The sequence below is a fragment of the Vipera ursinii genome (assembly GCF_947247035.1).
Source record: "Vipera ursinii genome assembly, chromosome: Z".
Classification (NCBI taxonomy): domain Eukaryota; kingdom Metazoa; phylum Chordata; class Lepidosauria; order Squamata; family Viperidae; genus Vipera; species Vipera ursinii.
The window spans coordinates 45,096,234-45,121,671 of NC_139517.1; the positions used below are offsets into that span (position 1 = coordinate 45,096,234).

Below are 25,438 nucleotides of genomic sequence, written 5' to 3' on the forward strand. Positions count from 1 at the left end.
GAAGTAGCAGTGCTCTTAATGGAAGGAGCCATGACTCCCCTAGAACAAGAAGTCACCTGAGGCTCATGCACTAAGTGAGGCACTCCTCCAGGCCCCTTGGATATAAAGAAGAGACCCTTGCAATAAGGAAATGCAGAGATGCTCTGAACTCTGGGATTTCTCAGCTCTAATCAAGTAGTTTTTATATATTCCACTTATACCACTCTTCTTCTTCCAGATGCTTGCACAAAACTAATATAAATAGGATCAAATCTTGATTCTACTGAGGGTGTAAAGATAACAATGGTAAATTCTTGACTAAAAGAACTGGCAACAGACCAGAGATCTAACTAGGTAATATGTTTGCTCAAGAATATTTATTCAGACCTGATTGATAAAACACTGGCAAAGTTGAATTTATTGACAACTGATATTCCAGGTATTCTGGGCTAGTAAAAGAAAGCACTTGGATCAGCTTCCCTTTTTTTCCCAACACAACCTTGTGCAGCACCCAGCCAAATCAAACTAGATGAATTCCATGAAGAAAGCCTTTGGGTGAGCATAACAAGTAGTCATTCATCTCCTCTCTGAGTGGTGACTGGAGGGCAGATTCAATATTGGCATTTGAACTGACAGTTAAGACTAAAAACTAATGAAATTCTCTCTGATTCAGGTCCACCCAAATCGAGCCAGTCAGTAATCAATTTGTACAGATCTTTGATAACTTCTGCAAATAAGGAAGATGTGATTCTATTCACAAAAGATGTTTGAGGTATTGTACAGGCTTAAGTGATCTAACTATGGGAATGCCAGAAACTTTATTGACAAAACACCACATGATGTTCATAGTAACATGTAGCTTAGATGGCAATAATTAAATTGAAATATAAGGATCAGAAAAACAGAAACTAAGCTATGGAGAGAGAAAAAATGGGGGCATTTAGTATTATAAATCTAGACTTGTTCTTCATTGCTCCAGAGTGCATGATAGTAATAGATTTAATTGTACATATTGTGTTATGCAGCTGCTTCCATATCTTTGACTGACTTTATTTTTCCAGAACAATCTTTCAGTTTCTGTAAACTTATGCTTTCTGTCAGTTCAATTTTTAAAATTGGACATTAGGAACACAAGATCTAATTAACTTGTCATGTTGGCCTTTTTTTCAATTATTTGTTTTTTCTAGGCATCAGTTTTCACCAAATAAGTTTTGACTTCACATTACATATCTGAAATATTTAGCTTCATTATTAATGCTTTTTATCAGTTGCCTGCTTTGCTTCTTCATTTAATATTAAGTGGTTTTTCTTTTGATCCAAACATCTTCAATGATTTTCTTCAGTCTCACACTTAAAAGGCATCCATTATTCCTCATTTAATCTTTCTGGATCCTCCGGCTTTCACAGCCATGTATCACAACTGTGACTAGGACAATAAATGTCATAGTCATGTGATGTCTCTGAGCTTTAATATTTTGTCTTTATTTGCCATAAACCTTCTTACTCCAGTGTATGTGCTCATATGGTAAGATCTGACAGGATTGGCATACTGCAAATCCAATCTAATATGAAGGAAAGCCAATTTCAAAACCCTGGACTTCTGCTTTTTCTGTGCCAAGAAAAATTCTATAAATTTGAACCATTTTAGACAATATTACCTGTGTAATCTAGTGACAATTTCATGCTGACAGTCACAGGCAGAGACAGACACTCTGCCTGAGCTTAGTTTCCACCCCCACAAATGTTTAAGCTTTTCACTAAATTGGAGGGATGATTACCAGGTGAAATCATCTGAATTGCTGTCACCAGAAACTGATATGAGAAAACTGGGAAGGCAGTCAAATGAATGATTAATTCCTCATGGGACCTGAACTGTCTAAACAGAAGAATTTTGGTTCTATGATCCCAAGTTTCATATAAATTATCCCAGGTATAAAGCTCGGCCACTTGTCTTTAAAAGTCTACCAATGTAGCCTAAATAAGAAAAGATGTAGTGTTGTGATTCGAGATCTAGACAGAGCAAGGCAAGAGTGGAACTATAGTGGAGACTGCTTTTTCCCATAGATACATTGGGCAAATTTGTTCCTGCTTACCAGAGCAAATGTGAGAAGCAACAAAGTGAAGAATATCGTTCTCTACTGTGGGGAAAAAATGACTATAACAAGAGTCAAAAACTCATAATATATTTGAATAAAACTATTGCAGAATACAGATTTGTATCTTACTTAGGGTTGTATTACTTAGGGTTGCATTACTCCAATGCCAGAGTATCTCCTGAATTTACTTTTATTGGAATACACAACCACACGTGCATATGGAATCTACAAATTGACTGATATTTTTTATCAGCAGATACTCACCCTTTTTGTCCCTGTGTTCAATACTAGCTCCCCTCTCTAAAAGAGTTTGTACTAGTTCTTCGTGTCCGCCAGCACAAGCAAGAGTCAGTGCTGTGTCATGGTTACTTTCAGTCTTTAAAAAAAAAAGTCATTAAAGTGCTTGTATTCAATATAGGAAAGTAGAGCTTAATCCAATTCAAACTTATTCCCATGTTCCACATAACAAAGGAAATCATGAGTATTTAAAGCCATATCACATACTTACATATCTCTAGATATTTAATTAGATCTGAATATTCTTAACAGCACTAAAATATAAATTTCTCTCAGGTTTAGTTTTGTGAAAATGAAAGGGAAGATACCGTATTTTTCGGACCATAAGACACACTTTTTTTCCCCCAAAGTGGGGGGGAAAACAAGGGTGCGTCTTATGGTCCGAAGGTGATCCGTATGGCCAGCCCCAACCTCCGCAAGTGAAAGCAAGGGAGATTGCAATTGGCTCCTGCAATCTCCCTGCGGCCCGGCTTTCTCTTGCAGAAGGCAGGCTGAAACGGAGAAAGGAATGCAAATCGGCCGATCTTGCGCTCCTGCATTCTCCTCCGCTCGGTTTCAGCTTCTCTTGCTACAAGAGAAAGCAGGCTGAAACAAAGCAAGGGAGATTCCCTCGCTCCGTTTCAGCCTGCTTTCTCTTGTAGCAAGAAAAGCTGAAACCGAGCGGAGGAGAATGCAGGAGCGTGAGATCGGCCGATTCGCATTCCTTGCTCCGTTTCAGCCTGCCTTCTGCAAGAGAAAGCCGGGCCGCAGGGCTGCCTCCGTAGGTACTGCTCTAACGCGGAGAGGGAAGGACAAAGAGGGAGGGAAGGAAGAAAGAAGGAAGGAAGGAAAGAAGGAAGGGACAATGGGAGAGGGAGGGAGGGAGAAAGAGAAAAATAGAGAGAGAGAAAGAGGGAGAGAAGGAGAAAGAAAGAGGGAGGGAAACAGAGGAAGAGGGAGAAATAGAGGGAAAGAGAAAAATAGAGAGAGAAAAAGAGGGAGAGAGAGAAGCAGAAAGAAAGGGAGGGAAATAGAGGGAGAGAGAGAAAGAGGGAGAGAAAGAAAGGGACAGAGAGAGAAGGAGAAAGAAAGAGGGAGGGAAATAGAGGAAGAGGTGGAAATAGAGGGAAAGAGAAAAAGAGGGAAAGAAGGAGAGAAAGAAGGAGAAAGGGAGGGAAATAGAGGGAGAGAGAGAAAGAGGGAGAGAAAGAAAGGGAGAGAGAGACAAGGAGAAAGAAAGAGGGAGGGAAATAGAGGAAGAGGGAGAAATAGAGGGAAAGAGAAAAATAGAGAGGGAGAAGGAGAAAGAAAGAGGGAAACAGGGAGAGAGAGAAAGAGGGAGAAATAGAGGGAAAGAGAAAAATAGGGAAAGAAGGAAAGAGAGAAAGAAGGAGAGAAGAAAGAAAGAGGGAGAGGGAGAGAGGGAGAAAAAGAGAAGGAGAGAGAGAAATTAAATTAGTAACATGATTGTTAAGTGAATCTGGTTTCCCCACTAACTTTGCTTGTCAGAAGGTTGCAAAAGGCGATCACAATGTAAATCACATGACCCTGGGGATGCTGCAATGGTCATAAGTGTGAAAAATGGTCATAAGTCACTTTTTTCAGTGTCGTAACTTTGAACGGTCACTAAGTGAATCATTGTAAGTCGAGGACTACCTGTACTTTATCATTTTTTTTCCTTTTTTAGGGGGGGCGTCAAGTTTTTGACACGTTGCTGGGTGACATTGCTTTGTCCTAAAAGTGGTACAATGGATGAAAAGGTTGAAAAGCCCTGTTTTAGTATACTGGTACTATTTGGTTCAGAATATTTTTTTTCTTGTTTTCCTGCTCAAAAAACTGGGTGCGTCTTATGGTCCGAAAAATACGGTACTTGCATTTCACACAAAGTCTGAAAAAAACCTGAACTGAATACAACAAATAATCAAAATTCAACTACCACTCTTCTGTAATCATTCTTTTCACACATTTATTAAATATTATGTTTATCTGAAGTTCAAAGAATGATTTACTGAAAGTATTCAAATTTTAAAAAATGAAAGGAAAATAGAAATTTTGCTTGTTTGCTAGATGGACTTGAGGAAGAATTTGTTTTGCAAAGCATCAGTATGTTTTGAAAGCATACTCATGCTTTGCGAAAAAATTCTTCCTCAAGTCCATCTAGCAAACAAGCAAAATTTCTATTTTCCTTTCATTTTTTAAAATTTGTATTTCATTTCAAAGGAGAAGAAATATTATTTTAGACTTACCTGTGCATCAATGTCAATGGCAGGATAAACTGGTAGCATGGTTGAAGGAGAAATGATAGGACTAGGAGCAGGTGTCTGAGGTTTGGAAACACATGTTGCTATGCTGTGAGTAGGGGTATTTGAGACTGCAGATGCTCTTCCACTCACTGCTATTAAAGAGAATAACTTGGCTTATTAACATTATAACTAACTATCCTCTTGGATGTGCTAAAATTTCTTTGAACGACAACAAGCACTGAGAAATCACAACATATCAAACAGTTATAAACAGGTTTCCCATCCTTCTGAAAATACAGCTGAGAAGGAAGAAACTTGATTTAACGTAATGAGAATTTCCCTAAAAGCAGTTGATACCAATTTAATTATTTGTTGGAATTTTCCCCAATCTCTAATAGGAATTGCTACTTTTCCTACATATTACCGTAATACCCAATGTATTACCAACGAAATCGTAGTTGCAATTAAATTGCAAGGAGTTAGAATATTAGTGAAAAGAGCCTTAGGAAGTCCTTAATGTAGGCAGAATATTTGATCCATTATAGGAGATTTTAATTTAATTTAGTTAAATGTTTAAATGACTTCCCATATGTTTTCTTCCAAAATGCTAACTGGGGAGAATAAAATCATAATCTGAGAACATTACTCAGAGGGAACAAAAATTTCAGAGACAGAATTCCTATGTAATCTTTACTTTTTAAAATTACATTAGTTAGCAGTGGAACAAATAATTCTGTCTAGAGATTATGGAAATCTTTGAATTCTAAAATTACTACCTAAGCAATCTTAACAAAAAGCTAAAGCATATTGCAATTCCTTATGCCTTAAAATTATAATGAGGTTATGACTATGAAGAAATAATCAGTAGTTATTCAAACTCTTACTTGACAGTCAAGAAAATCTTCTTCATGTTAGAAAATAAGTAAGGGTGAGTCAGATATAGCACACATTTCTGAAGAGCCCTAAGTTTGTTGTTTAAATCTAATTTCAGTTAATTTATTTCATCAACTATTCTTAGAGTTGTGTTTCAGAATTTTCTAGCTTAGATGATGATGAAAATAACAATAACAACAACAACAACAGTAATAATAATAGAATTGGAAGGGACCTTGGAGGTCTTCCAGTCCAACCCCCTGCTCAGGCAGGAAGCCCTATACCATTTCAGACAAATGGCTGTCGGGTCTCTTCTTAAAAACTTCCAGAGTTGGAGCATTCACAACTTCTGGAAGCAGGTTGTTCCACTGAATAATTGTTCTAACTGTATATTCAGAGGAAATAGAGAGTCTGACCTATTTTGAATCTAGACCAAAACTTCACAGTTTGCAGAATACATGATTTGGTCTTAGAGATGATGATAATATTGAAAAAAATACTACATTTCTGCTTATAAGAATAGAAGGAAAGTATTAACTGTAAATAGTTTCCTAGTTGGCCTGACTCATACCACTTAAAGAAAGGAAATGCTCCATAATATGAACTCTATGAGTAATCTGCATTATTTTAAGAGAACTGTGGTGGTGCAGTGGTTAGAACGCAGTATTGCAAGTTAATTCTGCCCACTTCCAGGAGTTCAATCCTGACCAGATCAAGGTTAACTCAGCCTTCCATCCTTCCAAGGTCAGTAAAATGAGGACCCAGATTGTTGGAGGCAATATGCTGACTCTGTAAACCGCTTAGAAAGGGCTGTAAAGTACTATGAAGCAGTATACAAGTCTAAGTGCTATTGATATTTTACAAATAAATAAATAAATAAAACTCTTTGGCTTTGAACAAGTTTAGAAATGCCATTAAACTCTACTAAGTTGGATTGCAAGGGCCTCTCTATTCAGTTTTCTAAGCCATGAGGACGAAGGGAGAGAAATTGTAGCAGCAACACAAAGCTCTGCAGATATGCACTGGAATTTACTGTATCCGGGTTGTTATATTTTGGACTATTTCAGTTGAGTTAAAAAAGGAAGCAATGTACTCTGATTCCATTTTTATTTTTGTTTAATTCACAGGAAAACTTGATAAATGTGTTTTTTCACATGTATTTTTAGAAAGGGTAAACACTGGAAGTGAAATTCATTCATGGGTGTTCTTGGAAAAACAAGAAGTCAGGAACATACCAAGGCATAAACATCTGGTTTAGGGCCTAGGACACAAGGGACAATACACTTGACAGTGGAAATGCTTTTTTACTCACTTCATGTGACTACTTCTGCTGGAGATATTGAACATGGCCATTGTTGTTCTTGCACTATTTAAAAGCTGTTCATTTCTGCTATAAATTGTCATTTTTCAAATAACACTGGTCTATTTTAACAAACTAGGTAGACAACACAGGAAATGTAAATGGAGACTCAGTTTTAAATTGTAATTAAGAACAAGCTAAAATAATCCAATCTTTGTGACATTGAAACAAATAAAGTTGTTGATATATTCAAAACGTTTCAGCACTGACATTTTATCTGCATGTAACAATTCATACAAACCTGCCATGATGTCATCCAGTGTGTCATTGAGGGTTTGGGCAGGGCTGGCAACCATTAACCCTTGCTGTGCATCTGTCAGAATTCCTTGTCCCAGCCCTGTAAGTTGTGCTTGGCCCAGTACTGGCTGTCCAACTATGACACTTTGGAGTTCTGAAAGATTTGCCAGGGAACCTGGTGGTAAAGAACTTGTAGAGAGAGGCAAAGCTTGTGGCATTGCCAGAGGCTGAATTGGAGCAAAACCCATCTGGTTTACAGTTGGCATAGGCTCATCAGTGAGTAAGTATGGATCCACTTGTCGTATGCGGGCATAATCTTCTTCAGTAAGTTGGTCTTCTATCTCAACAGGAGTTAATATTCCCAAATGCTGACAAGATTGTTGTTGCTGCTGCAACTGAATTCTCTGTGCTTTAACTTCCAAATACTGTTTTTTCAGCTGCTGTTGTGTTTTCAGTTGCAGCTCTCGCTCTACTTTCTGCAACTCTTCTAAGATCTTTTGCTTCTTCTGAATTTGTTCTTCTCTAGTTTTGTTCAGCTCCTCAATCTTCTCCTTAGTGAGCTGGTCAGCATGTGCCAATTCCAAAGACTGTAGCTGTGCATTCTTTTCTATGGCTTCCTTTATTCTTTGCTCTAATTCCGTCAACTTGCCCTGAGCCTCCTCAACAATGCTTTCTGGAGACTGATTAGCGATGTAACCTTGTACTTCTGGATTGGATGGCTGCAAATGGCTGCTGGACTTTTGTTTGGAAGTGGCTGTATGAAAGAGACACTTCCTCAGAACCAAATGGATGTCCACATGAACAGCATTCTTATTACAGACCTACTGATCAATCAAGCACAAAGATGACACCTACCAGAACTGAAAAGGCTAGGGGAAAAGCATATGCCTAATATTTTCGAATGTTTTGTTAAGAAATAAATTACAATTCTAAATTGCTTAATTGCTGGAGAATAGAGGTCTTTACTACCAACAAAAAACTACATTGCAACAAGGTCTTTTCCAAGCTATTTATTTTCTTCAGTAATAAGGCAGTCCTACTATGCATACTTTGTTCAAAAGATTAAGCAGGCATTTAAGATGCAATTAAATAACCTAAATGATAAAGCAGGCAAGATTCAAGATTCAAGGCATATGGATATCAATATATAAACAATGGTCACAAGGTTTGAAGAGACAGGAAAAATATCAAAGTAATTATCCTAAATGATAGTTTAGTGTTAATGAAATGAAATATAAAATCAAAATGAATTCTATAAATTAAATTCTAAATTATAAACAAGATTATGAAATCTACTTAGGGGCTTTATGTGCTGTTTTGGACAAAGATTTAGTATAAACCATTTAAAAACAATAAACAAAATATTCTGTTATTAATCATGGAATTTATCCTCGAGCACAGACATGTCAAACACAAGGCCCACGGGCTGGATGCGGCCCGACATGTGGTTCCGTCTGGCCCGGGGACCTGCTCTGGAAAGAGTCAAGGACTGGCCCGCTGGAACACGCTCAGCGGTAAATCCACGGGGCAGCCCCACCCCTGGGTGTGCACACAGGCAGAGTCCAGAGTCCCTGCTGGCTCCTGTCCCGCAGGCTGACTTCACCCAGCACGCTGGCACTGGCTGTTTCCTGTGCGTACACCCAGGGGGCAGGGCAGAGGTGGCAAGGCAGCTCCTTGCTGATTCCAGGGGATTTTAGGCTGAGCACATTTCAGGTTGTAGATCAGCGCCAACCCCCCCCCCCCCACACACACACCAGCACCTCCAGCCTTGCAGCCACGAGGGCTCTCTTTCATCGGCACAGACACACCCACCCACATGGGATAGCAAGACTGGCAGCAACATGGCAGTGCTGGCAATCTCTCCCCCTCCCATCACCCCTTCCTGAGCGTGGAGGAAGGAAAGAGATGAGAAGGAAAGAAGGAAGTGTAGCTGAGAGGGGAATTGTGGGGGGGATCAGTGCTGGCTGGGATCTGCGCTGGCTGGGAGGCTTTTCCAGAGCTCTGAGGATTTGGCAGAGAGGTCGGGAGCTCCAGAGGCCTCCAAGGTGGCTGGGTGGGGCTCTTGGGGAGGGATTTTTAAAGGGGAATAGAAGATTGACTGGGGGAAGATTTTCATTTCTCTTTTCCAGAGAGACAAGCCAGAAGGAGGGAGAGTGAGGTAGGAAGTTTATTCTCTGGAGAGAGAGAAAAAAAAGCCTTTTTGCCAACTTCCTATCTCGCTCTCCCTCCTTCTGGCTTGTCTCTCCAGAAAAAAGAAACTAAAATCTCCCGGTCAATCTTCTCTTCCCCTTTAAAAATCCCTCCCCAAGAGCCCCACCCCGTCCCCAGCCACCAAAGAGGCCTCTGGAGCTCCCGACCTCTCTGCCGAAAGCCCCCCAGCCAGCACCAAGCCCCCCAATTCCCCTCTTTGCTACACTTCCTTCCTTCCTTCTCATCTCTTACCTTCCCCCATGCTCAGGAAGGAATAATGGGAGGGGGAGAGATTGCCAGCGCTGCCATGTTGCCATTGCTCTTGCAATCCCACATGGGGGGTGTCTGTCCCGGTGAAAGGAAAGCCTCATGGCTGCGAGGCTGGAGGTGATGGTGGTGGTGGGTTGGCGCTGATCTACAACCTGGTTGTGTCCATCAAAGCCAGAATGCACTCAGCATTAAATCCATGGGGTAGTCCCACCCCATCCCCTGGGTGTGCGTGCAAGTAGAGTCCAGTTTCCCTGCTGGCTACCAGGATGCCAGCACTGGCCATCTCCTGTGCGCACACATGGGGGGTAGGACAGAGGCAGCGGAGCACTCCTTGCTGGTTCCAGTGGATCTTAGGCTGCGTGTGTTCTGGCTTTGATGGATACAACCAGGTTGTAGATCAGTGCTATCCCCCCTAGCACCTCCAGCCTTGCAGCCACAAGGCATCCCTTTCAACAGGACTGCCCCCGCCCACCCACATGGTATAGGAATGGCCAGCAGCAGCATATTAGTGCTGGCAATCCCTCCCCTTCCCATCACCCCTTCCTGAGTGCGGGGGATGGAAAGAGTTGAGAAGGCGAAGGAAGGAACGGAGGAAGGAAGGGAAGGTGGGAGGGAGGGGAAATGGAGAAAGGAAGAAAGGAACAGAAGAGGAAGGAAGGGAGAGTGGGAGGGAGGTAAAAGGGATGGAGGAAGGAACAGGGAGGAAGGAATGGAGAGTGGGAGGGAAGAAGGAAGGAACAAAGGAAGGAAGGAAGGAACAGAGGGAGGAAAGAATGGAGGGTGGGAGGGAGGAAGGAACAGAAGAAGGAAGGGAGGGAGGGTGGGAGGGACCATGTCCTGGTGCTCGCCCCAGTCCCATCCTCTTCTGCTGGAGACGCTCAGATCTGTCCCAGTCCTACCCAGGCACCCTGAAGCGAGTGATATTGAGCTGGCAATGCCCACCCAGTAGGCCACGCCCACCCAGCCTCCCAAGGGCAACCACAGTGCTGATGTGGCCCTCAATGAAATTGAGTTTGACACTCCTGCTCTAGCATATTTTAAAATAATTTTTCCATAAACAGCAAGCAGTTTTTAATATTTTACAGAAAAGATGCACTAAAATTTACAAAATTCAAAATTCAAATGTGAAAGCTGAAATTCAATGTTAATTGTATTCAGGCATAAAATATTTTTTAAAAATCATAATTTTCCCCGTTTTTTTACCCTAGAATATCTGATTTATAAAAAAAAACAGAAGTTGGAAGCACAACTATTATATATAAAGGAAGATTTCTTTCTTTAAAATGAACATAATTTAGTATTTTATTTAAAAAAATACCAATAATGTATTCCACTGAAAAATATCTTGTAGCAATAATATATGAGGTACAACTAACCTTTGTTTCTGATGGGAAGTGTGGTGGTAACACTGGCAGGAGGTTTGTCAGGCTCTTGAGGTGGAACTACCATGGGAAGTGCCTGCACTGGTACACGAGGAGCCTAAAAAACATCGGACACTAAAATTATTTTTTTTTCTTCTGCATAGTCAAAACACAGAGAGAAGCATGCATAAATATTTCACAATTCAGTAAGTATTAATTATTACAGGTTTAAATATTTTATCAATTAATAGTTTACATTCTTGGTACTAACAGAAGCATTTTAACAAAGTATCCAAATATAAGACATTTTAATAATGTAGGTATAGTATGATAAAAAAACAACTAAGTAAAAAAATTGAAAAAAATGCCTCCTAATCAACATTTTCCTACATTTTCTTTGGAAGCAAAAGTCATTAGTCATTAAGTCACTAATAATAGTAATTGCTGATCAGAATTTACCAAGTTATCTAAAAGTCTATTGAATACAATGTCTATTTTCAAATTAATGGACTTTGTTTTAGCATATGAAAAAATGAAGCATAATAAAAACCAGAACAGTCGTACCCTATTTAAATCATGAGATGGAGGAGTCAACTGTGTAGATTCAGGTGGAGGAGCAGAAAGTAGGTTGTTAGGATAATCCAACAGATAACAAACTACACTTGTATGGCCACCTTTAGCAGCTTCTATTAGCATGGTTGAACCATCCTATAAAGAAATAATGGAATAAAAACAGTATACTTTGCATCTCTTTTGACAAAAACTTAATAAATGTTATCTAAAGTGCACGAATGTTACTCAGACTATTTCTCAATAACTGAACAGTAGTTTAAACTGCCCATTTATTTTGGAGGGGTTTTTTTGCCTTTTTACCTGGAGATCGAACACAATGAACACAAATTTAAAAATATATTTAATGTAAGAACTCCTTAAAAATGTTAAGCCACATTTACAATTGAAAAATGCTTAAATGATGCATTATTATGTCTTGGTTCCTCATGACAAACTTCCAAAATCTGTCCTCAATGAAATACTCAAACAATAGGTAATTAAATTAAGAAAAACAAAACAAAACCAACACGTACTTTTAGTCTGTGTGTAGGATCAGCTCCATGAGCTAATAACAATTCCACAACAGCCAGGTGGCCTCCAGCACAGGCAAGCGATAATACTGTATGATCATTGTTAGCAGTGGTCCTGTTCACATTTGCTCCTGTTATTAATGCATTGGGGAAAACAAAAGCCATTCAAAGCTCTCTGCCTGTAACTCTTCTTTTTCTCATATATAAAATAGGAGAGAAATGTTTCAAAATTGATTCCAGAACTTCCACCTTTCCAGTTAAAATATTTTTAACTCTTCAGTGTAACTCACACAATAAAAACAATTGCTAGTTTTATCCTTTGCTATTTGAGGTTACAATCCTGTATCTAGTCATAATATGATACTTAACTCTACTTTTTTTCCCCTTAAAAATCTGTGCAAGATATAAAAGTTTACTTAAAGGTGATTCTGGCAGCTTTCATATAGACAATGAGATGTTTTCCTTGGAAAAAGGGAACCATTTCTATCCTTTTTTTATCAACTGCTATTTGGGCTTGGAATTCTTAGAACTCACAAGTTTTCTAGAAATTAGATTCTTGTATTATTGTTTATTGAACTAAGTACAAGTAGATTTCAATTACTCATTATTATCTTTGCCAGCTGAAGTTATATCATACAGTATATAACTGCTCACTTTTCAGATACTCAAGGTTAGCAGACATTTGTCATGTAATGAGAAACCTGAAGCAAGTGAAATTTTCTTAAATCAAAAGATGAAAAAAAATATTTAACAAACCAAAAAAGCCCATTAAAGCACTTTTGGGAAAGAAATGGCAGACTGAAATGATTCTGAGAAAAACTGAACTAACAAATGTGGTGAGTTGATTGGAATTCCACTCTGAAGAAAGAGAGTACTTGACAAGGTCCACAAGTGTTCCCGATAGTTGCTTCTTACAAGGAGATTGCAAGACTGTGGTCTATGGCTGGTTTAAGAGTTCTGGGAGATGATGAAATAGCCAACTTAATCATAGACGGTACCTCTGAAAGGATATTGATTTCACATACTTCCTTTTCTAGTCACTTTAGGAAATCGTTAACCACTTTTCAACTATTTGAAATGGATGACCAGGTTTTACAGCCCCAGATGAGTTTTCTTCAATTCTTAGCAAAGAGAGTTTTAACTACAGGTTTAAGAATTTTTTTTAAAAAAGGAAGAGAATTAACAGCAAAATAGTGATTAAAATTTTGATTTCACAAATGACTTAAGCACCCAGATAAATTTGAAATAAGGTTTTTGAATTAATTATAAAGAATTTTTGCATGGAAAAATGTTTTTGTTTTGAATTTAAAAACAGTAAGATTTTAAAAACTGGATACTAGAGAGAACTAAAGATTATAATTAAAGCAGAACACTTAAATCTGACTTAAAATTATAAAATATTTTAACATTGGACATACTGAAAGATATTTTTGAACAATGGACCAGAAGTTAATTTTAAGAGTCTCAGTTTCTATAGATAGACTATGTTTAAATTCTACCTGATAAGACTGAGATTAATTTTAAAGGGGATAAAATGACAGGTTACTACAAGGAAAAAGATGTTACACTAAAGAAACTGGCTGATAGTTTAATCATTAAAAGGGATATACAAAAAAAGACCAAGGTAGTGATCTGGATAATTTTCCTAAATTGGATTTACAAGGCAGACTTGCTAAAATTTTGTGAGAAGGGATAAAGAAAAATTTTGTGACATTATTTGAAGGGACTAATTCAAGACCGTTAGAAGCAAAAGGAAAAACTATAAAGTTGGTTTATTTGATCAAGGTTAAAATAAGTATGTTTTTCTTTTTATGTTTAAATTTTTTTGGTTAGTTTTTATTGCTGTAATTGTAATATTTAATAAAATTACATTTTAAAAAGAAAAGGTTATTAAAATGTGGATAGAAAATGACTTACTATTTGTAAATCCTACCTTTACTAATTAAAAACTGGACAGTACAGACATGGCCAGCTCTTGCAGCTTTCATCAATGGAGTTCTTCCCCCTTCAGATTCATGTTCCTATAAAAACAAAAACATTGAGGAAAAAAACTGAAAAAATAAAAGTCTCACATTGTTTCAATTTTTTTAAATTTTCATTTTTTTGTGGGGTGAGCAAAACATGCATAACACTGTGATCTGTTACTGATGTCATCATATAATTACGATGGAATATTTCCAAACTTTGAAAAATAAATTTGTATTAATAAAAAAAAATCTCTATCAAAGCTTACATGTTCTCGACTTACAACAGTTCATTTAATGACTGTTCTAAGTTATAATGATACTGAAAAAAGGGACTTATGACCATTTTCACACTTATGACCACTGCAGCATATCCATGGTAATTTGATCAAAGTTCAGATGATAGGCAACTGATTCATATTTATGATGGTTGCAGTGTCCCGGGATCATGTGATCACCTTTGGCAACCTTCTGACAAGTAAAGTCAATGGTGAAGCTAGACTCACTTAACAACTGTATTACTAACTTAACAACTGTAGTGATTCACCTAAAAACTGTGGCAACAATGATCATAAAACGAGGCAAAATTCACTTAACAACTGTCTCTCTTAGTAACAGAAATTTTGGGCTCAATTGTGGTTGTGAATTGAGGACTATCTATATCATAAGGATAAACTACTATGGGATAAAATAATAGGCCTGAAAAAGGAACTTTCTAATAAAGTCTCTATAGTCTTCGGTCCACTATTTTGAAGAGCATGTTGTTTGAGATTTAGAAAGATGGAGAAACTAGAAAGTGCTGCAGCAATGTGGTGAAAAAATGAACTAAAGGCAACTGGGTTATGACAGAGAAAAATGCAATACCAGGGTATCCTTGTTGCTGTTTGGCCTGAAGCGATTCTTTAGTTATACAATAATCAATCAAGAAAGCAACCACAACACATATGCCTCCGCAAAGCTATGGATAGCAACAAAAAAAGTTCAAGATCCATGTTTTTTAAAAAATATTCTTAATAAATATTAACAAAGTTGTCTTATTAAAACTCTATTTTGTGATTATAGGTACCTATCCTCGATTGTAACTATTACTTAAATTTATTGTGATGCTGGCTTTTTTTGTCGTGGTAATATTTATTATTGTGTATTACCAAAAATTCTTTTATATTATGGCAGCACTGAAAATAAAGTTATGGCATGATACTCAGCGCATTCCCCACCACCACAAAGTTGTACAGATTGGCCAGGTAGAAGACAGAATTGCTAGGAAACTCTATTGTCTGGAAACTTTTCAAATCTGTCAAATGCCTAGGGTGAGGGAATTGAAGGTGACTTCATCAAAATTGTAAACAATACTAAACTGGCAGCCAACACCTCAGAAGCTAGGTTCAAGATCCAAAAGCATCTCAACAGATTTGAATACAAGGCCCTATCTAACAAAATGAAATTCCATGTACAGAAGTCCGGTTCCTGTTTTCCAGTGGAGCAGTCAGAAGATTCGGAATGCCGAACCCCTCGGCTGAAATTTCTTTTTGTTGGGGACCCTAAGGGGCCAGAACCCACCCTGAAGGGGTGGAATGAAGGAAGAAAATCCCAGGGTCTTAGGAGAGACGGTGGACTCTCTGAATGGTCCAGGAGAAGCCTCCCAGAAACCAACAGAACAAAATGCTGGTTAACTCCATGTCCAGCCATAGGTGAAAACAATGGAAGTCATAAGCTTTTAAATTAAGCGGATCTTAAACAGCATGCTTGAATCTGGGTAAGAATATTGATTTTCTCTATCCTACCTATTTTCCTGAAGAAGAAAGTCCCAAAAATAAGAGATCTCGGGGGGGGGGGGGAAGGAGGGGGATTTTACTCCCTCCTTTTGGTTACCGGAAGTAGCAAAACTTACCCTTTAGAGAGAGAAAAAAAAAGACTAGAAAGACCTGAAAAATGAGCAAACGCTGACACCTACTGGTGGGTGAGGATTTTTTTTCCTCTGACCCTCAAAGTTCTTAAAAATGCAGCTGTGTAAACAAAGTGAGAGTAACAAATCTGAGGCAATGAATACTTTACAAAAGGAAATATATGATAAGCGGCAACAATTTCAAAGGACAATGATTTTAAACCACAAAGAAATACAGAACAACCTTGAGAGTATGAATCAACTTATCTCCAACTTAATTTCACTTCAAGAAATTTCCCAGGAAAATACAGTAGAGATGATTGAACATGATTCTGAGGATAGAGACTTAAAGATGGAACCGTATAAAATAAAAAATCATGATTTAATTCAAATGGGAAATATTTCAACACATCCAAACAACTTTGAAGACAAGGAAAAGAATGAGAAAAAATACCTTACAGGGAAACGAATGATGCAGCAAAACATACTGATTAAGAAAGGCAATGGCAAGAGAAAAAAGATTAAAATAGAAATAAAAAAAATAGATGAAGGGAATTATGAGAGAGAATACTTAAAAAAGAAACATTTGTCTGAATATGGCTAAAAATGGAAAAACTTTGGAATATATTACTCTTAGAAAGGAATTTTTTTGTTAACTAATACAATAAGAAACATTTGTTTGCATATGGCTAAAGAAATGGAAAAACTTTGGAATATATTACTCTTAGAGGGATGATTTTTTTTAATTAATGTTTTTTTTCTTTTTCCTTTCTGTAAAAAAAGTTTGAAATGATTTAAAGAAAGCAAATGTTTTAGTTATTTAAATGTGATGATAAGAAAAGCATTAAAATGTGTTTTGAATGAGAGTTAAAGGATTAGATGACTAGATCTACTGAATGGAATGCTTAAAGTTTAAATAGATTAAATACATTCTCAGCTATGGTCAAAAAGAATAAGAAATTGAGGGAATAAATATATAATAATTTAGGAGGGATACATATTTTAAGTCGTATGTTATTTTTTGTATCTCGGTGCTTTTTGCTTTTTCCCCTCTTTTTTGTCTCTCTCCTCTTTTCTTTTCTCCTTCTCCTTTTTTACTTATTGATTAAGAGATATAAAAGTATGAGAGGGCTTATATGGAAAAAATAGAAATCCACCAAGGTAAATGTAGTTAATTGTTGAGAAAATTGTCACTAGTAAGAATATTTAGAATTTTGGGGGGAGAAATAAGCTGAAATAAGCATGGTAACAGGATTTATGATAAGGCAACTAAAATGACAAATAGGATTATTGGAAAAACTATATACTTAATTGTTGTTTATCAAAATAATGAGAATCATCTTAATCTAATGTTTTGTAAAGAAAGATACTTTGGGGAAAGGAGAAATCAAATGAAATTAACATATGGAATATAGATTATACAAATCAATTGTTAAAGATTGTCTTATAAATGTTACCCAGACAACATACTGTTTACAAATTACTGAATGATTTATGTTATATTAAAAATACCAATAAAATATATACAAAAAAAGAAAAAAAGAAATTCAATGTAGAGAAAAGTAAGGTTTTATACTTTGGCACGAAAAATCTATGTACAGATACAGATTAGGTAAAAACTGGATCAATAGCAGTAATTGTATCTTGGAATCCTAGTGAACAATTGCTGAAATATGAACCAGCAGTATGCGGCAGCAGCCAAAAAAAGCCAATGTAATCCTAGGTTGCGTTAAAAGGACAGAATCAAGATCACCTGAAGTATTAGTACATCTTTATAAAGCCTTAGTAAGACCACACTCAAATACTGTATCCAGTTTAGGTCATTGTATTATAAAAAAGATGTAGAGACTCTGGAAAAAGTGCAGAAGAGTACAATAAAGATGATTAGGGGGGCTGGAAGATAAAGCATATGAAGAACAGTTGCAGGAATTGGGTATGTCTAGTCTAGTGAAAAGAAGAACTGGGGAGACATGATAGCAATGTTCCAATATTTGAGGGGCTACAACTAAAGAAGGGGGTCAACCTATTTCCCAAAGCACCAAAAATCAAGGGAAGAAACAATAGATGGAAACTAATCAAGAAGAGAAGTAATCTAGAACTAAGGAGAAATTTCCTAACAGTGAGAACAGTGGAACAGCTTGCTTTCAGAAGTTGTGGGTGCTCCAGCATGGAGGTTTTTAAGAAGAGACTGGACAACCATTTATTTGAAATGGGATAGGGTCTTCTGCTTGAGAGGGGATTGGACTAGAAGACCTTCAAACCTGTTATTCTGTTAAAAGACTAATTTTAATACTCCTGTATTCAAATCAAATCTTAGTTGTTCTAAAATAAAGAACAAGTCAAGCATGTCCCCTTTGAAGTAGATTAGTGTCAGTTACTTTTCACAAGCTCCTAATTGCCATCAAGATCATGAAATCACAAACCACAATGGACCCAGGCACAGAAGCTGAAATCAGCCAGGACTAAAAGCCTCAGAAATTCCAACATTTTCCAGATGCCTATGGCACTTAGTATACCAACAGCAGTTTTAGTCTGTCAGCAGAAACCAACTCCAAAAACAGGGTTTGATATGCAATTGATAGATCCAATGGGATAGAGTGGCTGATGAAAAAACAATATTCAATCACTTTACATTAGATGTGGGCAATTACTTTATAATTTAAACTGCATTTTTACTGTCCTTATAATAGTGTAATTGCCATTGGTTAATTTAAATTGGGTATGCTGTATAGTTTACAATTATCTTGTACTCTCAGACAATACATTCATATTCTCACCATAATTTTTTATTTTTTATTCTTTATTATTACAATATATATACCCCTCCATTTCTGAAACCTGGCTAAACTATATGAAAAAGTGGGAACTTATGAAAAAGTCATGCAGTACAGTTCTCAAATCCAAAACTTACACTATAAGGAAAGGGGGAGCACCAGGCACAATTTTTCAGAAGAAAGAAGAGATGCCATTTTAGAAAATGAAACTTTTTCTTAATAAGTCACATGAAACTGCAAATGTATGACAAAAGTAGTGCTACTACTAGAAAGTATCTAGTATGTTTAAATAATTCTATGTTTGTATGAGAGCCAGTTTGGTGCAGTGGTTAAGGCACCCGACTGAAAACCAGAAGACTATGAGTTCTCATCTCATAGTATAGTTTTATCTCTTAGGGGGGGGGGGAAATCATGCTAATATTCAACATCTTATTTTTGATTTGGTCAATATCAAACACAGTAAGAGACTACAAAATTAGTAGCTTACCAAATCAGCATCTGCTTGAAGCAATACATCTGCAACATCGGTATGACCATTTTCACAGGCATATGTTAGTGCTGTGTCGCCTGTTGCTGTTGTTGCATGCACATTAGCTCCTGAAGTAATATTAATAACATTATTCTTAGAAAAATAAATAAATAAATCTCAGTGTTCTCTATTAGGACAGTTTATATAAATCATATTGTAAATATTCAAATAATGCAATGCCCAATTATTATTGGGGAAAAAATCCTCTTACTGCATAGATATTTCCCCCAAAAATAAACCAGCAAGCCAACCAAACTGATACTTGGATTCAGTGTCATATAAGGAAAAGGTATACCCAAAAGGCAAAAATAATCATAGATAGCAAGGCTTTATTAAAATTCTGTTTCAATCTGAGACAATAAATGCTCAGAGATTAATGCCATACCTGCAGCTAATAAATATTTAACTAGCTCCAAGTGACCCTCTTGAGCAGCTTCCATTAAAGGGGTTGAACAGCCAAGTTCAATATCAGCTCCTGCTTTGATTAGGAAGTCAGCTACTTCCAAAAAGCCACCACAGCATGCTAAAGTTAAGGCAGTTTCTTGGGTTTCTTCTGTCTGAGCATTGATGTTAGCTCCTTGAAAACAGAAATACATAAATACAAATTAAGATTTCAAAACAGTTCTTTAAACTAGCATGGATATACTATGTTAAGCCTTTTAAGAAAACACTTACAATAATTAGGTCTAACAATGTTTACAAATAGCATTAGTGTTAATACTAATTAAAATCAACAGACACAATTTCTTATATAACAGATAGTCCTCGACTTACAACAATTTGTCATATGACCATTCTAAGTTATAATGGCACAAAGTTTTTTTGTGCCATTATACTGTTAGACCATTTTTACGATCATGTGATCAAAATTCTGCCACTTGGCAACTGACTCATATTTATGATGTTTGCAGTGTCCTAGAGTCATGTGATCCCCTTTTGTGACTTTCTGATAAGCAAAGTCAACAGGGAAGCTATGTGATTTCATATATTACTAACAAGTACAGTGATTCATATAACTGTGACAAAAAAGATCATAAAATGGAGCAAAGCAATGGAAATTTTGGGCTGAATTGTGTTCTTAAGTTGAGGACTATCTGTATGAGAGGATTAGAAATTAGTCAAGTGGACCCACAAAATATAAATTTACCTTTCTGACTGACTGACAACTTTCTAGATATGCATTTGCTGTTACTGCTATATTATTTAAAATAATCAGAATACCCAAAGTATTCTCACGTACAAATATTTTAATATTTGATATCACATATTATACAACAATGAACAAATCACTATTTATGAATTTCTTGAAATGCATTTTGTATTAACTATATTTTCATAATTACAAAAAAATCCAAGAAATTGAGAAATATTTAGCCCTGCAATTGATGCAGTTACTATACTTTTACCTTGACCAAGAAGCAATGCTACCATCTCCTCGTGACCCTCTCGGGCAGCTTCCATTAATGGTGTATATCCTTCATCATTTACTTCCTCTAAGTTTGCCCCCCTCTCAATTAATAAGGCAGCCAGCTCTACATGTCCACCACAGGCTGCTAAAGTCAATGGAGATTCAAAGGAATCAGCAGGCATGTTTACTTGAGCACCACTATCAAGGAGTAAACGAGCAACTTCTACATGTCCATCCTAGAAAGCAAAAATAAAAGTATATATCAACATGGAAAGTATTCTGTTGGATCAGACCCTGGCTTATGTTGTCCAAAAGTCTCTTCTCACAGTAGCCAACCAAGGGAGCCCACTAATTTTCTATCAGATGGCCTTCAGACATTATGGTGCCATCAAGGCTACTAGCCATTGATCCCAAATAAAATAAACATAAAAGCTGGATAAAAATGCTCCTTCAGCAAATAATGTGTGGGCTAAAATGAAATACACTTTCATTTCTCTGAAGAGACTTTTTTTTTGTATCTCACATTTATTCCAGACACTAACAGAACACTTTAGCATATTTGAGGTAGACACAGGAGGAAAGGAAAACTATGTTTTTCTAGTAGAGATGGAGAATTTACTTATGATACTCAAGCTTGATTGAAGAAAAACTGAAAAATTGGCCCAATTTATTTGTTTTTAAAGAAATAAATTAAGTGTTTTAAATCTCTGCAAAGATACTAATTTTATGTCTTAAAAAAGCCAACCCCAATCAAAAAAAGTAAGTTTTTCAAGAGGAATAGTTTTGAAACTTTTAATCGGGAAAAATGTCTGCCTTACAGTTTAATGATTTCATTTTACTCTTTTAAACACCATTCCAACTGTTTAAATGAGAGGGTAATTTTTCCCCCCAATGTAACTTAAGGGGCTACATGCAATTTGGTTGCCTTTTCACCAAAGGAAATATAAGTAAATTGTTGCACTGTTTTTTAAATTTTAAAACTACCAAGTAAATTAAACCAAACTTGATATATTTGCCTTACTTTTGATGTCTCTTACCATGCATGCCTCCATTAATGCAGTATGCATTTCATCTGTTTTATGTTCCTGATCCGCACCAGCTTCCAGCAAAAACCTCACCATTTCTAAATGGCCTAAAAGAGAAAAAAAAATCCCAAACTTCAGAATTCACTGAAAATTTCAGTTCATAATCACATATATTTATTCACCAAGGATGCCAAAGATGCCATCTAAATAACCAAAAGAGTAAGAATTCTCAAAACCTTTATGGGGAATGTATTTTAGTTATTTCATTAGCATTCAGAAGACCTATAATAAAAAGTTTTAGTCTCTGTCTCAATGAATGAGAAAACCAGAGTTCTGCAAAAGGCACAACTAGGTATACTCTCAAATACAAAATCTTATAGGGGTCTAGAAAACAGATAATCTAGAAACATTTCCTCATGAGAAAATACAAAGACACTGACTTTCAATGTTGAATATGAAAATTGGAAAAAATGGAAATAAAAAATTGTCAGAACAATAATAAAAGTGATTCAAGAATCCAAGTGAGTTTTTTGACTTTCATTTTTTTCTTTAAAGAACAGAATGCTGGAGAGAGAGAAAGAAAAAGAGAGACAGGCAGACAGACACTATGTAAGAAAAAAAACCTTTTTCTACTGTGCTGTCTTACAGTTTTCAGTGATCAAATAATTGTAATTGATTTTGTAAGTCTTTCATTGTTTCAATGTATTTCTAGTTCTGGGAAATGCAAATCACATTCACAACTGGAAAGCAATCCTTATATATTGGATGCCATCTCTATCCAATAAAATACATTCAACAAAAGTTTTCTTGTATTTTATTTAGCTACGTATTTTAGTACTGAAAGTTTGAAATTTAAATATTCTTTCCATAAGCATTAGAATACCATCCTGACAAAGATAAAATATAGAGAGCTAAGTATTAATCATATTTAATATGATTTAAATTAAAAAATACAAGTACAACATTATGCAATGTATTTATTGCAAGAAAAATAGAGCAAATAATCAAAATCAATCAAACACTGTTGAGCAGAAATTTCTACTTAAGAATATGGTTAATTACTGATAGATTACAATATTTACCTTTATAGCAAGCCAGCGTAAGTGCACTTTCCTTAAATTCATTGGAATGGGTATTGATTCCAGCTCCATTTTCTAACAGAACTCTAGCAACTTCTACATGTCCAGCACTCCCTGCCTCCATAAGGGGAGTGTGGCCGTTTTCATTATGGTCCTCGATACTAGCACCTGATTCTAATAGGCCCTTCACAACATCTACATAGCCTCCAGCACAAGCGTAAGTGAGTGCTGTATTGCCTATTTAGGAAAAAATAGAGATTTATTCAGATATGCATTTATACTTCAAACATTAGTATATATATGAGAGGCAATGAGGTGATAATATTATTCAGTACAGTATAATAAATCCTAATTTCAATTTTTGTCTCTGCCACAGCCTTTAACAATTGGTCTATATAAAAAAATGTTCAATAACTGGGAACTAGGTAAGTTTAGTCTAATGAACAGAAGGACTAGGGCAGTGATGGCAAACCTTTTAGAGACCAAGTGCCCCAAAACTACCTCGCCCCTGCCTCTCCAGCCCTCAGGGCCACCCACCGCCTCCATGGCCTGCCACAGATCGCTCAGGCGGCCCAGCAGTGTCATGGCCACACCCTCTGTCCACGCCCCGCATCATCTGCACGCGATGGGGCGTGAGGACAGTCTTGTCCCTGCTGCCCAGCTGCCATGTCCTTGGCTGTGCTGCTCCGTGCAGGCTGCTCCTGGGGCGACTCTTCTCCAGCGGGGCTGCTAGTGAGGAGGGGGAGTGGCGGGGCTGGGGTGATGTTGTGTGTGCCCACAGAGAGGGCTCTGAGTGCCGCCTCTGGCACACGTGCCATAGGTTCGCCACCACTGGATGAGGGGCAACATGATACAGTCTTCCAATATTTGAGAGGTTGTCACAGAGAAGAGAGAATCAACCTATTCTCCAAATCACCCGAGGGCAGGACGAGAAGCAACAGAGGGAAGTTTATCAAAGAGATCCAACCTAAAAATAAGGAGAAATTTCCTGACAGTTAGAACAATTAATCAATGCAACTATTGCCTTCAGAAGTTGTGAATGCTCCATCACTAGAGGTTTTAAGAAGAGATTGGACAGCCATTCGTCCAGAATGACATAAGGTCTCCTGCCTAAGTTGGAGGTTGGACTAAAAGACCTCTAAGATCATGTACAACTATGTTATTCTATATTCTGGTCTAAGAATCTCACAATATTTAGCTTGTATCTACAATACAAAACGATTATTACTTCATTTAAATGCATTTATTTGAAAGATGCACATCCTGGGTATTTCCTCCAGACGTTCCAAAGTATGCATAGCCCTTTCTCCCCCTTTTTAACAACAATAAACACTGTGAGATTGGCTCACAGATCAACCCAAAGCCATTTGAATCTATTTTTCCCAATACTGGTCCAACAGCTTCATGATTAAACCACATTGGATCACCATTTGGATTACAAAAGTTTGTATGAAAAGCCTTTTCATCATTTCAGCTGCTTTCTTAAGTAGTGTAAGTTTATTGATTCATAAACTACTTTAGAAACTAGAAAAGGAAGCAATTTTTGACAGTCTATGTTCCTGCAGCTCCTGCTAACAGTCCTCCAAAAATCTGCTCCAGAACCTTGGAAGCTCTTTTGACAGGAAAGGCAGAAAAAAGTCCCAACATTGCAGATGCCATGTGCACCAATCCAACTGGTCTGATTTACAAATAAAACTCATACTGATTCGATATTTATTTAAAAGTGAACTACTCTGAATGAATATCCTTATAATAAGCAAAAAATATGGGCCATTGTTTTAATGGCCCCTGAGTCACATGTCAGTTTTTCCAAATAAAGTCACGTTATGTACCTGCCTTAGGAAATTGTCAAATGGAGTCCATCAAAATGAGCTCATGAAATGAATCCAGATTTTAGCCAAGTGAGCTGACTTAAATAACTACTATAAATACTAGGGCAATTTGGAAATAAACTTCCATTTGGTTATCAATGACAGACACTTATAAATACAGAACTTTTATTATATACATTAGAAAACTACAACATTACATTACTTTTTATATAATCGCCATTCAAATTAAGGCACTTGTCATAACGTCTTACAAGGTAAAAAATTCCTTAGTAGTAGTCACTTGGCACCAAATCTAGACTATAGGGAGGGTGATCAAAAACATCACAACGGAACTGCTCAAAAGTTCTTGTGTGTGTCTAGCGGTGTGTGGGCTAGCATTATCATGAACCAATACCACACCAGAAATCAGCATACCCCAACACTTGTTATGGATGAGTTTTCATAATGTTTCACAGTAGACTTCTGAACTGATGGTCGAACCACGCTCCATGAACTTTACTAGCAGCACTCCTTTGGCATCTTCACATTTGGCGGGATTTTCTATGGCACCACTTCCAATGTGGTGTTGGTTCATGATAATGCATGCCCACCCACCACTAGATACACCCAAAAACTTTTGAAGCAGTTCCATTGGGATGTTTTTGAACACACACACCCTATAGCCCAGATTTGGCGCCAAGTGACTATTACTAAGGAATTTCAAACCTTGTTAAGAAATTATGACAAGTGCCTCAATTTGAAAGGCAATTATGTCAGAAAGTAATATAATGTTGTAGTGTCTGTCATTGATAATCAAATAGAGATTTATTTCCTAATTGCCCTCGTATGTGCACTAGGTCTTACTCCAAAGCTGCCCAGAATTGTTTAATAGTAAGAAGCATATAAATTTAATAATTAAGTGTATGTGTATGTACACATGTACAAATTAAACTTATATGTATGTACATACATATACACACATATACACACAAACCC

General features: G+C 36.9%; 1 protein-coding gene across 2 annotated transcripts in view; it reads right to left on the reverse strand.

Annotated features, from left to right (window-relative positions):
• ANKRD17 (ankyrin repeat domain 17) overlaps positions 1 to 25,438 on the reverse strand; it is a 146,808-nt gene that overhangs the window by 42,594 nt on the left and 78,776 nt on the right. The window contains exons 6-17 of one of the 2 annotated variants that reach the window (XM_083378266.1): positions 22,635 to 22,868; positions 21,565 to 21,659; positions 20,526 to 20,763; positions 19,505 to 19,696; positions 19,078 to 19,187; positions 13,901 to 13,988; positions 11,971 to 12,098; positions 11,450 to 11,593; positions 10,901 to 11,003; positions 7,069 to 7,818; positions 4,598 to 4,743; positions 2,340 to 2,451 (exon numbers count right to left, since the gene is read on the reverse strand). In XM_083378266.1, coding sequence (XP_083234392.1) covers positions 2,340 to 2,451; positions 4,598 to 4,743; positions 7,069 to 7,818; positions 10,901 to 11,003; positions 11,450 to 11,593; positions 11,971 to 12,098; positions 13,901 to 13,988; positions 19,078 to 19,187; positions 19,505 to 19,696; positions 20,526 to 20,763; positions 21,565 to 21,659; positions 22,635 to 22,868 — 2,340 coding nt within the window. Of the gene's footprint in view, positions 1 to 2,339; positions 2,452 to 4,597; positions 4,747 to 7,068; positions 7,819 to 10,900; positions 11,004 to 11,449; positions 11,594 to 11,970; positions 12,099 to 13,900; positions 13,989 to 19,077; positions 19,188 to 19,504; positions 19,697 to 20,525; positions 20,764 to 21,564; positions 21,660 to 22,634; positions 22,869 to 25,438 lie in introns of both variants that reach the window. The other variant, XM_083378265.1, reaches the window with a different exon arrangement.